We start from the raw sequence: 14743 nt of genomic DNA, 5'->3' as shown, positions 1-14743 counted from the left end.
GTAATGACTAAGAGGCCACTACAAAGATTAACCTCGTCAAATGCTAAACAAGAGGTCCCACGAGCCTAATTACATCAGGAGGGCTAAAGATATTCGTTCGACCCAACCCATTCGAATTTTTGTCAATTTGATATTGCTGATTGACAAAAATGTATGAATGTGATTCAAAATCTAACACTGATTCTAGAAATGGTAACTACTGAACTTACTTCGCCCAAATTGGGAAGATAAACAAGTGACTTGGAACTATTTTTGACTGGCGGAATAATTAGGGCTATTTTACTGTTTCAGTTGATGAATTCGATCGATTCATAGTTATCTTCATAAATGGCGATTTATTTTTAAAATGAGCTGGCTACGGTATCCTTTCCTGGTCAGATTTGGAATGTCAGGTACAAACAATTACCTAGCAGTTTTTCTACCTTTGAGTTCTCAACACTAAGTGTCTACCGAGGAGACTACTAGGGCGTGAAACAGGCCCAAAACGAACAACAACAACAACAACAATGTCAGGTATATATCCTATCCATTGGTAGTAAACATTCCACCCTCTAATTTCACATTTATTTTTTATGAATTTTTCAAAAGTGCCATTTTAACACACAAGTCTATGGGGAATGTTTTACGCGCGTGACACCAAGATATTACAACAAAGAAACTCACTGAACAGATCTCTCTCTATATTGTATTCTTCCTTCGTTAAGGTCGGAGACCTAAGCGAGTACTATAAGATACTGTTTCAATCTACAACACGACTAGGTTGATCTAGAAATAATGACTATCTTTGTGAATATACCCAGCAATCCTCAAATTGGCGAGAATCCCATCTACGATATCGAATAAAAATTAGAGCGAAGCATAGGCATATAGTATTTAACACCAAATCACAAATCAAAGTCTGATAAAAAAAAATGAAGACCAGTTTATGATCTATATTGCACAATTCACAGTTAATGACATAATGAAAAATGTTACTGCATTATATTATGTTCAAGTTTATTGTTTACATCGGGAAGTGCCATGAACGATTATAAAAGTAGAATTTTTGTTTACTTATCTTTCTGGTTGACCGATAAGGTAACGGAGAGAAGCCGTTGCCTTGGTCCTGTGGGCTCACAGCGAGTACCCTCGCCGAATACCGATATATTCTATTCTTCAGTCCATTCCACTGACTCACTATAGTAGAGGGGATATCTGGAACTCGAGGAAGACCGATGCAAAAACAGTTTGAGAAACTATCTCTAGAAGGACCTACTAGCAGAAAGAAAGCGAAAAAAATAAAAACACTGGGTCTATGTAGCTGATTTCCGAATCGCCACTTGGGAGATCAATGAGAGTAGTGTAAATCGAAGAGGTTAGGTTTTGAATACCCCGCCGATTCCCTTCAAAAAGCAATTTGAAAGAGATCACATGGTACGAGCATGAGAACCAATTACGTTTGAGATTTCCATGACAATTATTTTTTTTTTCTCATTGGTCACCAATTGTACGAGACCGCCATGAATTTGTAGACCTCGTATAGAGAAGCACGTAATAATTCTACGACATACATTATATGCGTGTTCAAGAAGAAAGGCTTGTGGAAAGTGTCTTGAAAAAAGGCCCCCCAAACTTAACTCTATGCAGGCTGGATTTATAGTTCATTGCGCCTAGAATAAGAAATGAAAGCACTGATCTTGCCTACACTTGAATAAGCACAAACATGACTACATTTGTGTGTGTATGTGTGTGTGTTTTTTTCTTCTCTAAGAACATGAAAAACAAATTGTTATGCCTATTTGCAAAAGCCGTCCACTCGGTCGTTGTATGACAGATTACTTCCGGTTTGCTTACGATTGTTATTTTTGTGGATGGGGATGGGGGGTCATAGATGACTACGGTAAGTGCTACGATTTATACTTTTACGGTAATCAAGTATTAGTGAAAGTAGTAATAATAGTAGAGGTAGTAGTAGTAGTAGTAGTAGTAGTAGTAGTAGTAGTAGTAGTAGTAGAAGTAGTAGTAGTAGTAGTAGTATTAGTAGTTGAATATAATGGCACTCAATCTATTTCATGACTTGGGCGTCGTAGAGGGTTGACAGGCAAAGCAGTACAAATTCTGTAAAGAGATTGAAGGGAAATCGAAAGGAGATCATGAGGGTCAGTATTATATTTCCATAAATCGTACAGTGGTCGTGTTTCCGTAGAGAGGCATGGTTACGATTAGTCCAAGGGTTACGATTTTACGATTTAGACAATTTTGTACAAACACATTTTTTACAATCGTGGAACCAGGATTCCTCACGACTATTGGAATTGCCACCCAATTGTTAACAAATGTTATTAAAGCAAAGCAAAGGAAATATTAATGATAATAGTATAGGAGTATCATCATCAGCAGCAGTAGTAGTATTAACAATCGTAGTTATAGAAGTAGTAGTAGTAGTAGTAGTAGTAGTAGTAGTAGTAGTAGTAGTAGTAGTAGTAGTAGTAGTAGTAGAAGTAGAAGTAGTAGTAGTAGTAGTAGTAGTAGTAGTAGTAGTAGTAGAAATAGTAGTAGTAGTAGTTGTTGTTGTAGTAGTAATAGTAGTAGTAGTAGTAGTAGTAGTAGTAGTAGTAGAAGTAGTAGTAGTAGTAGTAGTAGTAGTAGTAGTAGTAGTTGTAGTAGTAATAGTAGTGGAAGTAGTATAGTAGTAATAGTAGTAGAGGATTAGGAGGGAGATTAAAGTAGCAGTAGTAGCAGCATTACCAGTCCATAAGTATTAGCACAGTGCAATATTCCGAGTGAGTCGGAAAAAAAATAACGATTTAAACACAAACATTTTATAGGGCAATACTTCATGAAACAGTGTCTTCTCCCAAATAATTTCATACATTTTTTATGATATGGTATGAATATATTGACTCTTGATATTCAGGAGGAATTCTTTACTGTGATATGATATTCTATTTGTGTAAAAGTTTGTGTAAAAACTGGAGGATCATGACCTCATGACATTTGGATTTATTTATTGCTCTGATTGCTGTCATGCCTTTCTTTAAACACAAGTCTTTACATTACAACAAAAATACATTGTGATAACAAGCGTAAACATACAGCTAATAAAAATAGATTATTTGGGGAAATATCTTCTTAAAGGATATGTACATATATATATATATATATATATATATATATATATATATTGTAGAGAAATGGATGAAGAGAACAATGGTAGGCGTAGCTTAAATAAAAGTTCCCCAGAGCTATCTACCCTTTGGAAAAATTGGTGATGCCGAAAAAATGTCTCTGCCGGGAATCGAACCCGGGCCCCCAGCTTTGAACGCCGGTGCCTTAACCACTAGACCACAGAGACGGGTTAGTGGCTAGGGCGACCCCGATCCGATTGACAGTCAGATAGACAGATTTTCGATACTACACCAATTATAATTTCCTTTGTCGGGTGAAGGTGGGTTTTGAACAATGACAAGCCGCCATGCCTCAGCTGGATCAAAGCTATTGCTTTGATACAGTACACGTATGGGAGAAAGTATACAAATGTGTAAAGTTATACATGTACAACAGCATTGGCAACTCTTTTTATTTAAATATTGTAAAGAAATGGATGAAGAGAACAATGGTAGGCGTAGCTTAAATCAAAGTTCCCCAGAGCTATCTACCCTTTGGAAAAATTGGTGATGCCGAAAAAATGTCTCTGCCGGGAATCGAACCCGGGCCCCCAGCTTTGAACGCCGGTGCCTTAACCACTAGACCACAGAGACGGGTTAGTGGCTAGGGCGACCCCGATCCGATTGACCGTCAGATAGACAGATTTTCGATACTACACCAATTATAATTTCCTTTGTCGGGTGAAGGTGGGTTTTGAACAATGACAAGCCGCCATGCCTCAGCTGGATCAAAGCTATTGCTTTGATACAGTACACGTATGGGAGAAAGTATACAAATGTGTAAAGTTATACATGTACAACAGCATTGGCAACTCTTTTTATTTAAATATTGTAAAGAAATGGATGAAAAGAACAATGGTAGGCGTAGCTTAAATCAAAGTTCCCCAGAGCTATCTACCCTTTGGAAAAATTGGTGATGCCGAAAAAATGTCTCTGCCGGGAATCGAACCCGGGCCCCCAGCTTTGAACGCCGGTGCCTTAACCACTAGACCACAGAGACGGGTTAGTGGCTAGGGCGACCCCGATCCGATTGACCGTCAGATAGACAGATTTCTTTACAATATTTAAATAAAAAGAGTTGCCAATGCTATTGTACATGTATAACTTTACACATTTGTATACTTTCTCCCATACGTGTACTGTATCAAAGCAATAGCTTTGATCCAGCTGAGGCATGGCGGCTTGTCATTGTTCAAAACCCACCTTCACCCGACACAGGAAATTATAATTGGTGTAGTATCGAAAATCTGTCTATCTGACTGTCAATCGGATCGGGGTCGCCCTAGCCACTAACCCGTCTCTGTGGTCTAGTGGTTAAGGCACCGGCGCACAGTGGGCCGGGGCGAAACAAAAGTGCGCCAAAAGTCATTTTGGGCAATTTCATATTTTTAATTTTTGTTATGCCCAGCTGAAAGACAACACTTTGAAGAATACTTCAGCAAAATATTTCATTCTGGAATTTGCATAAAGGTTGTTAATTTCCTACCTCGAATCGTAAAATGTGACATTTTGCGAAATTTCGCGTATATGATAACCTAGTTGAAAAACAGGCCATTTCACAGGAGGTTTTTCATATAGGAATCTGAAATGGCTCCAACATAATCCTGAAATATTCTTTTTTCGTGTGAAAGGGTTCAAAGTAGATAAAAGACACCTTTCAGGAGGTTTATAGGATGATTATTCCTCGAAATAGGCTGAAAATCCATGTTTTTTGCATTTACATTAGAAACGTTTAGATTTCCGTGGATTTCCGTCTAAATTCTACAAGCATCATTTTTCCCGATGTCTAAGCTTTAAGTCGATACCAAATTTAGCTGCCCGTTTTTGCCCGTTGTCATGTTAGAGCCGATTTTACTTGACACAACACCCCAAAAACCTGTTAAAAACGGTCATTTTTATACCGCGCAGTCATCGTAGCGCACCGTATGGGTGTACATTGCCGTTCGCTTTTGCACGGCGAGGACGATTCCCCTTCCATTCCATGAAAATGACATGAATTCCGGGCATAATAAACAAAATAAAGGTTGCTTACGCAAATAAGGGCTATACCCACAACTCTTCAAGAGTTAAAACTTACTTGTAGAATAATTTCAGCCAAAAACACTCCTCATAGTGATACATTCGTGGTGTTATATACTCTGCGTTTTACACAGGTCAACACAGCTTGATAAAGCGCGGTTAATATTTTTCAGATTTTAAAGGTTTTTGTTTTATGAATCTAATTAATGATAATTTTGATGCCATAAAATTATTTTCGGCATATATCATACACACCTTTTAGGCATGTGAGAAGCATAAACCAACATTCACACTGGTCAATCTTAAAGTAGCACATAACACAAAATTTATATACTACACATTGTTGAGCGTAATTTGTCTTTTCACAAATAGTTTTTAAGCAGCCAATCAAAATTTGGTATCAAGGTGACGTCATATCGGCTTCACCCGACAAAGGAAATTATAATTGGTGTAGTATCGAAAATCTGTCTATCTGACGGTCAATCGGATAGGGGTCGCCCTAGCCACTAACCCGTCTCTGTGGTCTAGTGGTTAAGGCACCGGCGTTCAAAGCTCGGGGCCCGGGTTCGATTCCCGGCAGAGACATTTTTTCGGCATCACCAATTTTTCCAAAGGGTAGATAGCTCTAGGGAACTTTGATTTAAGCTACGCCTACCATTGTTCTCTTCATCCATTTCTTTACAATATTTAAATAAAAAGAGTTGCCAATGCTGTTGTACATGTATAACTTTACACATTTATATATATATATATATATATATATATATATATAATATTACATTGCTGACGTTAGTGGAGTTTTCTCACTCGCTCGGTATTTTTAAAATGAAAATTGAATGAGCCTTATGTTTCCGATCGTTAAGGATTATGTAAATATTCAAAAGAAACAGAAAAAAAATTATATGTCCACTTTCCAGACACCAATCACAGATGATAACGTGGAAGAGGTGTCCGAAGAACTGGCTGATCTTACAGAAGACTCACAAGATATGACAGCTGAGGAAGTCGACTCTACTGCTGACATCCTTCAGAATATAACGGCTGTTAACTCATCGGAACCATCAGTAAGAAACAATCACTACATCTATGGGAGTAGTTATATCGTTGATAGGAGTAGTGATATCGTTTCAAAGAATATTACACGATTTCATCAATATCTTTAATGATGTCTTCAGATGGAGACGAATGTTGTGATCATGGCGTAGATACAGGACACACCTAACATAAATAATAGACAAACACCTCTTTCATTTATAATAGCTAGGAAAAAGAGAGTCCTTTAGAGCTTGAGACAAAGACGTATGCAGTTATTTTACTTCACATTTCAGACAAAATAGGTATATTTATGACAAATATTGGGTTGGAATATTTGAATTTTGTTACAATTTATATTGTCTTCTTTCTTAATTTTATAGACAGATTAAAACATCATTTTACAGTCATGGGTAAAAGACTAAATTTTACAATTATTTCAGGTTGGTGAAATGTAAAATGCCAGTTATTGGGTATTGCACCCATTAAACCAAGTGATGTGTTTAAACCAATTCATGGCTTCCCTGAAAACGTGTTCTTTGTATTGCTTCTGCTAGGTGACGCGATCCGTTGTTGAGACTGTGAATAACCTCATGAATGTGAACGAAGATGAACTGGAAGAAGCTGCGGCAAAAGGATCAACTAACCGAGCTATCCGATCCTTAGAGACTCAACTCCAGTTTGTTGATGTTACGACGTCCAATGGAACGTACAAAGACGTCCAACCTAATCTTGGAGTACAGGTAGACCTTTCTGTTCTACGTTCTGTACCTTTAATAAGTATGACCTTCATAATGAGAGGGTTTATTATTATTTCTTGTCAAAACAAGAGAACTCTTTTATCTCTATTAACTCTTTTTCAGAATTTCCGTTCTACTTCCTCCTTGTGTTCTATCAGCGAAGCTATGTCTGTATCCTCTCCCTCCAATCATTAATTCTGTTTACATCCAATCTTGAACAGGTGAGTGAATATTCTCATCAATTGCTTCAGACTGGTTTGACTTTTATTTACGCCACGGATGATCCTCGTCGTCCACTCAGACCTGAACACATCTTTGTCTACATCGGCAATAGTGAGAACCTCGATCCCGGAGACATGCCGATTCATGCCCGAATCTCCCTTCCGACATCACTCGGAAGACGAATCAGACGAAATAGCAGTCGGGTTTCCTTCGTCATTTATCGAACTACAGCTCTATTCATGGCACCTTGGTTGATCGAATTTAACGCAATCCAAACCGAGTTCAGCCGAACTGCAAACACTCGTGTTATCTCTGCGGCTATTAATGCGATGCCCATATCGAATCTATCAGATCCGGTCATGACGTCATACCATCCTATCTTCACGAAAGCTAATGAAGTTTGTATTCTTTTGAATTTATGACATAGAAATTCACCTAAAACCATTGCCAAGGAAATTGATTTTAATTCGTAGCCTAGGATTATTAAAGATGTACCTTTATTGATCGATTTGTAAGGAACTCTTAATGACAATAAGAAATGATTATTCGCAGTCTGGATTTTGTACTAAGTTAATTGATGAAAAAGATCATGTCAGTAGAATACGACCAAATAGGTTATAACAAAAAGAAAATAGCTGTTTGTTGAGAATTTTTTTTACATGTTAACTGCTTGATAAAAAAAAATTAATCAAATCAGATACACCCTTACAATGCCTGCAATTATCTGAAGAATGATATCTGCATAATACTCAATAGTATTTACCTTATAAAATTCATAATCATTTTGTTATCAGAACATTGAGAACATAACCAATCCAGTATGTGTGTTCTGGGATTTTGATGCTGATAATGGACATGGTAACTGGTCTGATGATGGATGTCATCTTACTACATCAGGAATCATACATGATTATAGATGTCAATGTAATCATTTAACCAACTTCGCTATTCTAATGGTAAGAAATGGAAAGCAGCCCCTACCCTTCCAATAAAGCCACGTTCCTAAAATAACCTCATGTCGTAGCAGTTGACACAATCAAAAGAATATATATCTTTCGTCAGACGTCATCACACAGCAAATTATTTTTGAAAAGAAGTTCCTTGACAGGATGTGTGACAATCATTACTTTCGAACTTGAAACATTCTCTATTTAAATAGTTTTGTTGTTGTTTTTTGTCTCGATGCATAGCAGAGCGAGACTGTAGGCGCCGTTTTTCCGACGGCGGCGGCATCGTCAACAATGAAATCTTAAACCAAGGTTAAGTTTTTGAAATGTCATCATAACTTAGAAAGTATATGAACCTAGTTCATGAAAATTGGATTGAAGAGTTATCAAGTATTGCTAAACATTTTTTCTGAGTTTCAGGTCACATGACTTAGATCAAAGGTCATTTAGGGTCAATGAACTCAGACCATGTTGGGGGAATCAATATTGAAATCTTAACCAAAGCTAAGTTTTTTGAAATGTTGTCATAACTTCGAAAGTATATAGACCTAGTTCATAAGACTTAAATAGAAGAGCAATTAGCTATCCCTAAACATCAGTTTCAGGTCACATGAACAAGTTCAAAGGTCATTTAGGGTCAATTAACATTGATAATATTGGGAATATTTTTGGAATTGTCATCATGACTTTAAAAGTTTATGGATCTAGTTCATGAGACTTGGACGTAATGAGTAACCATGTATCCCTGAATATCCTGCGTTTCAGGTCACATGACCAAGATCAAAGGTCATGTAAAGTCAATGAACTTTGGCCATGTTTGGGGTATTTGTTGAATTGGCATCATGACTTAGAAAGTTTATGGATCTATACACGTTCATCAAACATAGACATACGGGTTATCAGGTATGTTTTGTACACGTCTTGGGTCACATGATTATGGTCAAAGGTCACGTTGGGCCAATGGACATAGAATTTTATCATCATGTGAGTGTTTTCTTTTGTGAATAATTATTCAATAGCTGTTTTTAAAGTCATTACTGTTGCTATATTGAATCGTACAATACAGGCGAGACTGCCAGAGGCGTTCCACTTGTTTTTCATGCTTCATGTGATTAATCCGACCTAATATTTTTGTATTCTCTCTAGGATATTTACGGCAATACTTTGCTAACAGACCATCAGGACTTTGTTCTAGAAATCATGAGCTACGTTGGTTGCTGCTTGTCAAGCATATGTCTTGGATTGACCCTCTGCACGCTTCTCTCTAACAAGTATGTCTGCTGTGCTTTCCATAAACATCAGTATTATTCAGACATTATATATCAACAATATTTTGCTCATATTTCTTGATTTTAGTGAGCTGCGTTTCGGTAGTTCGGTTATGTTAAGTGTAGCGCCCCTCGCTTGTCTAGGAAAATGTGCAGGCGGTGATCAAAATACACATGAAAATTGGACCATTCTATCTGGCGCCATCTCATGCATGTATATTGCTTCCTCAGATGGATGTTAAAGCGTAAATTATTCAAATCTACTTCAAAAACACACCATGCAGACCGTTGTTTACCTTGTGTTTCGATATGACTGATTAACCTAGACGTAAAAAAATTCCCTAGGTAATTGGTTATATACCAGCTTGGCGTTTACACTGTCCTGCCGAGTTCCTACGGGAGTTACTTTTAACAGAATATTGCAGGTCTATTTTTTATGCCAGAATTTGAATATAAGTCTACTGAATATTTTAATACTGTTTATACGATTAGCTTTGCAAATACTGGGAGATCAACATGACTTATGAAGAGTGTCATTCCCATATTCTGTTCATGGTAATTTCATCCCATGTTCTAAACGCTTTCGAGTCATTTAAGTTTAAACCAGCGACTAATTCAGAATAACTTAATTAAAATACAATGAAAAATTGGAAAGCAAAACAAGGTTCATGGAGAAGAACATTTCATATACATCTTTATCAGTTACTTATTCCATCAACGATCCCTTAAGAGGTACAGTTTAGGTATTTTGGTTTTCTCTCTTTAGAAAACTTCGGAAGTCCCAGGCAAACCGCATCCTTGCCTCGCTCTCAGCATCCCTTCTCTCCCTATACATCACCTTCCTCCTCCTTCTCTCACTCAACCATGTTGCTATGGTAACGTGTGGCGTCATCGTGGGATTTCTGCACTATTCCCTACTTTCCTCGGCATGCTGGATGGCGGTAGAGAGTTTTAACATGTACCTCATGGTCATCCGTGTCTTCGACAGAGGGGGTATCCCCCATTTTATGATAAGGGCAGCTTGCTTTGCATTAGGTAAGTTGTTTCCTTATTCACGGAACCTGAATAGAAAAGCGTGTACGTAGTGAAAGTTGTTCCATATTTTTTAAATTAAGTTTTCTTGTAAAATTGCTCGCCAATCATGCCAATGGAATTTAGGATATTAATTTCAAGCAAATTTAACAAAATGTCAATGAATTATTTTATTAATTTATTCCAAGGAATTTAAAGCTACAATACGGTGATGATAAAATAATTATAACTTACTAATTTGGACCTTATTCAACGCCAGCTTTTTAATGATATTGATATGCGTGTCGTAAAAAGCACTGAGGCTCAGTGCCAAGGTGTCGTTAAAATGGTCTTGATCAGATCTGATGTATTAATCAGATATGATTATTCTGACCGACCTTTTAACGTCACCATCCGAAAGAGGTGACCATGCCCGAACCTCCATCCTCTACACGCACAACACACAATTTATCAATAAATTAAAGAATAATAAAAATGATCCCCTTTACCCCCATTATTCCAGGCACACCAGCTCTCATTGTCGTGATAACTAGTGGAGTAGCAAGGCAAGGATACATGTCATATTCTGATAATAATCAGTAAGTTCATCCTTGAATGTTTCAATGAGTCATATAATAGGATTTAGGCAACTTTTATACAGCGCGTCCCAAAAAAAATGTCCCTCTGACATAGGGCTGAATTAATTCTAAAATGTGGTAGTATTCTCAAATAAATGTTCATGAGTGGAAAGCTCATCTCCTGATCTAACTTCTATGAAAATTTCAATGGTGACGCTTCAGCGGTTTTGAATACACACTCTGTTACATAACAGTGGTGCATTTTAGCCCATTCCAAGTTTGCAGCATTGATGCATTTCTGCATTGTGTATGGCATATCAACTCCAATTTTTACATCAAGGATCTGAGCAGGGACATTTCCCTTATCATATCCAGGCTCATCAAATCATAAACTTTGGCATGTTTAGAAGGATAGAAACATAAAAATTAAGATTGTTTGATTATTGATAAGGGGGATCAGTGCAACATCTTGGAAAGAAAATGTGAATGAGAGATGAGTAAAATAAGCTGAAAAATAAAGGGTAATCCCCAAGTTAATCACCCTTTGCGAAAAAGAACTTTACCAGAGAAATATTTGACTTTTTTAAAGTTACATTGGATTAACTTAACCACAGTAGCTTATTAACAAAAAAAAAGAATGAAAACAAAAATGCAGTATTAGGCATGAATTAGGCATGAAACAGACATGACCTGTTGTCCTAATCATTGTGCATCTCCTGTTATCAAATGTGAAATGAACTGTCAAATATTGTTTTTGCCCTTCTGAACATGCTCAAGGTTGTGATTTGACGAGCCTGGTTAGATCATGGAGATTTCCCTGGTCAGATCAGGGAATTCCTTGGTCAGAACTTTCAAAGGGGGTTGATATGCTAGAAAGTGCAGAACACACAGCAGTGCTGCATACATGCAAACTTGGAATGGGCTGAAAAGCACCACTGTTAAATAATAGACTGTGTATTCAAAACCACTGAAGCGAGATCAATGAAATGTTTATAGAAGTTAGAACATGATACGAGCTTCCTAAATCCATACATTTCATTGAGAATAATTTTTATTTTTTGAAGTAATTTAGCCGCATATCAGAGGGACATTTTTTTTTGGGACGCGCTGTATGTCAGTACATTGATGTCAGTATTCATGCAAAGTTTAAGAAATAATGAAACATTAAGAGTACCATGTTTAGCCTCTACTACGTGATGATAGTTGTGAATTTTTTTTAAGTGAACCTAAAAAGAAACTATTTTAGTCAACACTTTGAGTTGCTGAACTTTAATTTTCTCATTATTTAAAGAAATATATGATGGTAAAGGGAATGTAATTTAACAACATGTTCATGTCAATCTCATTTTACTTCTTGTCCATAAAACGTTAGTTTAGCATGTTTGAGATTGATCCAGATCAGGAATGAACTTATGCTTGACATTTTAGATGCGGATTTCTGACACTTTGGCCACTCGTTGGTGGGGTCCTAGTTCCGTTGGCCATCCTCATAGTCTATGACGCACTCAATTTTACTCTAGTCATGCGACGTCTGTCTCGTAAAGTGGCGGGAAAACAAATTACTAAACCCAAATACCTTGAGCGGCTTCATCGTCTGCAGAATGCCTTGGCTTTGACCGTTCTCATGGGGTTAACCTGGGGAGTCGGCTTCTTGACCTCCATCCAAGTTGCTAACCTGGCCTTCCAGATCATATTCATCATCTTAAACTCACTTCAAGGAGTTTACTTATTTCTTTTCTACTGCCTGAGAAACCCAATCGCACGCATACACTGGAGAAACCTACTCTGCCCACGTTGCATGCAGCCACAAGAGAAGACTACAACAGTAGTCAGCAACTGTTCGTCGTCGAGCGGTAACCGTGCAGGACGTCGATCACGAGCCTCACAGGAAACCAAGAACGACGAAGGAAATAAGATCTATGTTGAAGATGCCAAGTGGTATCGTAAAGTTGGAATGGACTTTAATCGTGTGTTCTCTAAACAACGCATGAATGAGACGAGCGTATACACCATTGAGCTGTCGTCATTGCCTAAATCAATGACGTCGACGAATATTCCTTATGAAGGCGTCTTCGCATTTAATAATGATGCCGAAGATGATAATGCTATTGGGGAAATGGAACACGTTTATTAGAAATAATTTATGAGTGTTATTAAGTGTATGAAAAGAATCAAAGAGCTCCAACAGTAATCAAATGAATTTCGATTAGCTTTAAATAATCAGGATGTAGTAATGCTGTTTGCTCTTTGGGGTCCCTTAATTGTCAAATTAATAATTGATAATTAGCACGCCCTTACATCCAATTACAGAATCAATATCCAAATTAAAGAGATAAAGGAAATAATGGAAATAACTAATCACAAAGGGGTGTGCTTACAAGTGTTTCTGTAATTGATGTTTAATTGTGATTGTATATCAGTTTCATTGGTTTTTCATCAAGACAGTGTATAATCATTATTCAATTGTGTTATACAAATATATATATATGTATATAAATGTATATATAGGATCGGAATGAACATATTATTTATTATATTATTGAATGCCTACTTTATTCAATTAAATTGACAAAATGAAATAAGAACAGTAAAATTGTATCAAATCACTTTGAGAAAATATGGAATTAAATTTCATTTAAAAAAAGTTAATTTAAACGATGCTTGTGATATGCAAGTTAATTAAGGAACGTGATGGCACGCATTCATTGTACATGTATATTAGTAATCAACATATTCTCACCAAAGAATGTTAAGTACGATTCCGCATAAACTTGTAGAATCACTATTATTGAAACTGATTGTTATTCATGGGTTCCTGCATTATTAATTTTATGAAAATGAAATATTTTACATTTCCTGTGATAAAATCAAAGAAGTTATAGTGTGTTTGTCGCATTAATGTTTATGAATCATATTTGTGGAATAATATATATTTTAATTGAATCAAATGTAATTGAATCATTTTCTCCCTTCATTTTTATGTTACTGCTGATTAGTGGAACACAGGAAACCTTTACAAGCCACAATCCTCCCATTTTTTTACCATCGCAAGCAGCATTAAGTATTTTTTTTATTCCTATCAAGGAGTTTATCACTCTAGACATTATAATGCTTGAATCTGTCTAGGAACTACCTGATTCGATGCTGTAAATAGAACTGGTAGACCTAATGGGATTTCCTGTTTGAATATTATGTAAAGGGTTGGGAGAGATGTACAGGACGTTGAAGTGAAAGTCATAAAGTTTGACAAGGGCATTCATGACAATATTAGGTACAAGGCTTTCGGCATTGATCTATCTCAAGGTTATCCAGTACTTCAAATTTGGTTCAATGGGATATAATTTGATAACTACACTCATGCAGTTAATCTTTTTAGTGAAGTTTTATATACCGTAAATTACGTAGATTTCCTATCACATAAAAAGAGATTCAAGTTTGCGCCCTAAATTCAAAACTGGCACCAACTTTTATGTACAATATTGCACCTATAAATTAAAAAGGAGTACGAATGACCCCTTTTTTGTTCCTTTTTGTTATTCCTATGACTGTATGACGTCCTCTATTCGACTTAATAATGTGTCCAGACTTTAAAGTACATACTAAGAAAAGGGGCAATTTGCTCCCTTAAAATGCAACACTGTGAACACTTTGCACCCCAAGAGAAGATTTTTTTGCACATTTAAGGATGCTTTGTACACTTTGTACCCTCTTATGAAGAGTTGTACCCGTAGGGAAGATGCAAATTGGCAAATCGTATTGTGCAAATGGGCATCACAAAGT

At 36.7% G+C, this 14743-nt stretch overlaps 1 protein-coding gene across 1 annotated transcript; it reads left to right on the top strand.

Moving 5' to 3' along the window:
• Positions 1-1827: 1827 nt before the first annotated feature.
• On the top strand, positions 1828-13911 carry LOC129258012 (adhesion G-protein coupled receptor G6-like). The gene is made up of 9 exons (XM_054896469.2): positions 1828-1879; positions 6083-6229; positions 6755-6940; positions 7159-7557; positions 7954-8115; positions 9253-9377; positions 10141-10409; positions 10909-10984; positions 12392-13911. The coding sequence occupies exons 1-9, from the start codon at positions 1871-1873 to the stop codon at positions 13095-13097; spliced, it is 2079 nt and encodes a 692-aa protein (XP_054752444.1). The 5' UTR covers positions 1828-1870; the 3' UTR covers positions 13098-13911.
• The last annotated feature ends 832 nt before the right edge of the window (positions 13912-14743 follow it).

The sequence above is a fragment of the Lytechinus pictus genome, chromosome 3 (genome assembly GCF_037042905.1).
Source record: "Lytechinus pictus isolate F3 Inbred chromosome 3, Lp3.0, whole genome shotgun sequence".
In the NCBI taxonomy this organism is placed as follows: Eukaryota; Metazoa; Echinodermata; class Echinoidea; order Temnopleuroida; family Toxopneustidae; genus Lytechinus; species Lytechinus pictus.
This window is presented reverse-complemented; position numbering and strand designations above follow the sequence as displayed.

What these genes read in the sequence shown, in the direction of transcription:
- LOC129258012 (XM_054896469.2), top strand. An exon ending in TCTTCACGAAAGCTAATGAA is followed by an intron (nt 7,558 to 7,953) that starts GTTTGTATTCTT and finishes TTTTGTTATCAG; the next exon opens with AACATTGAGAACATAACCAA. An exon ending in GGCAGCTTGCTTTGCATTAG is followed by an intron (nt 10,410 to 10,908) that starts GTAAGTTGTTTC and finishes CCATTATTCCAG; the next exon opens with GCACACCAGCTCTCATTGTC.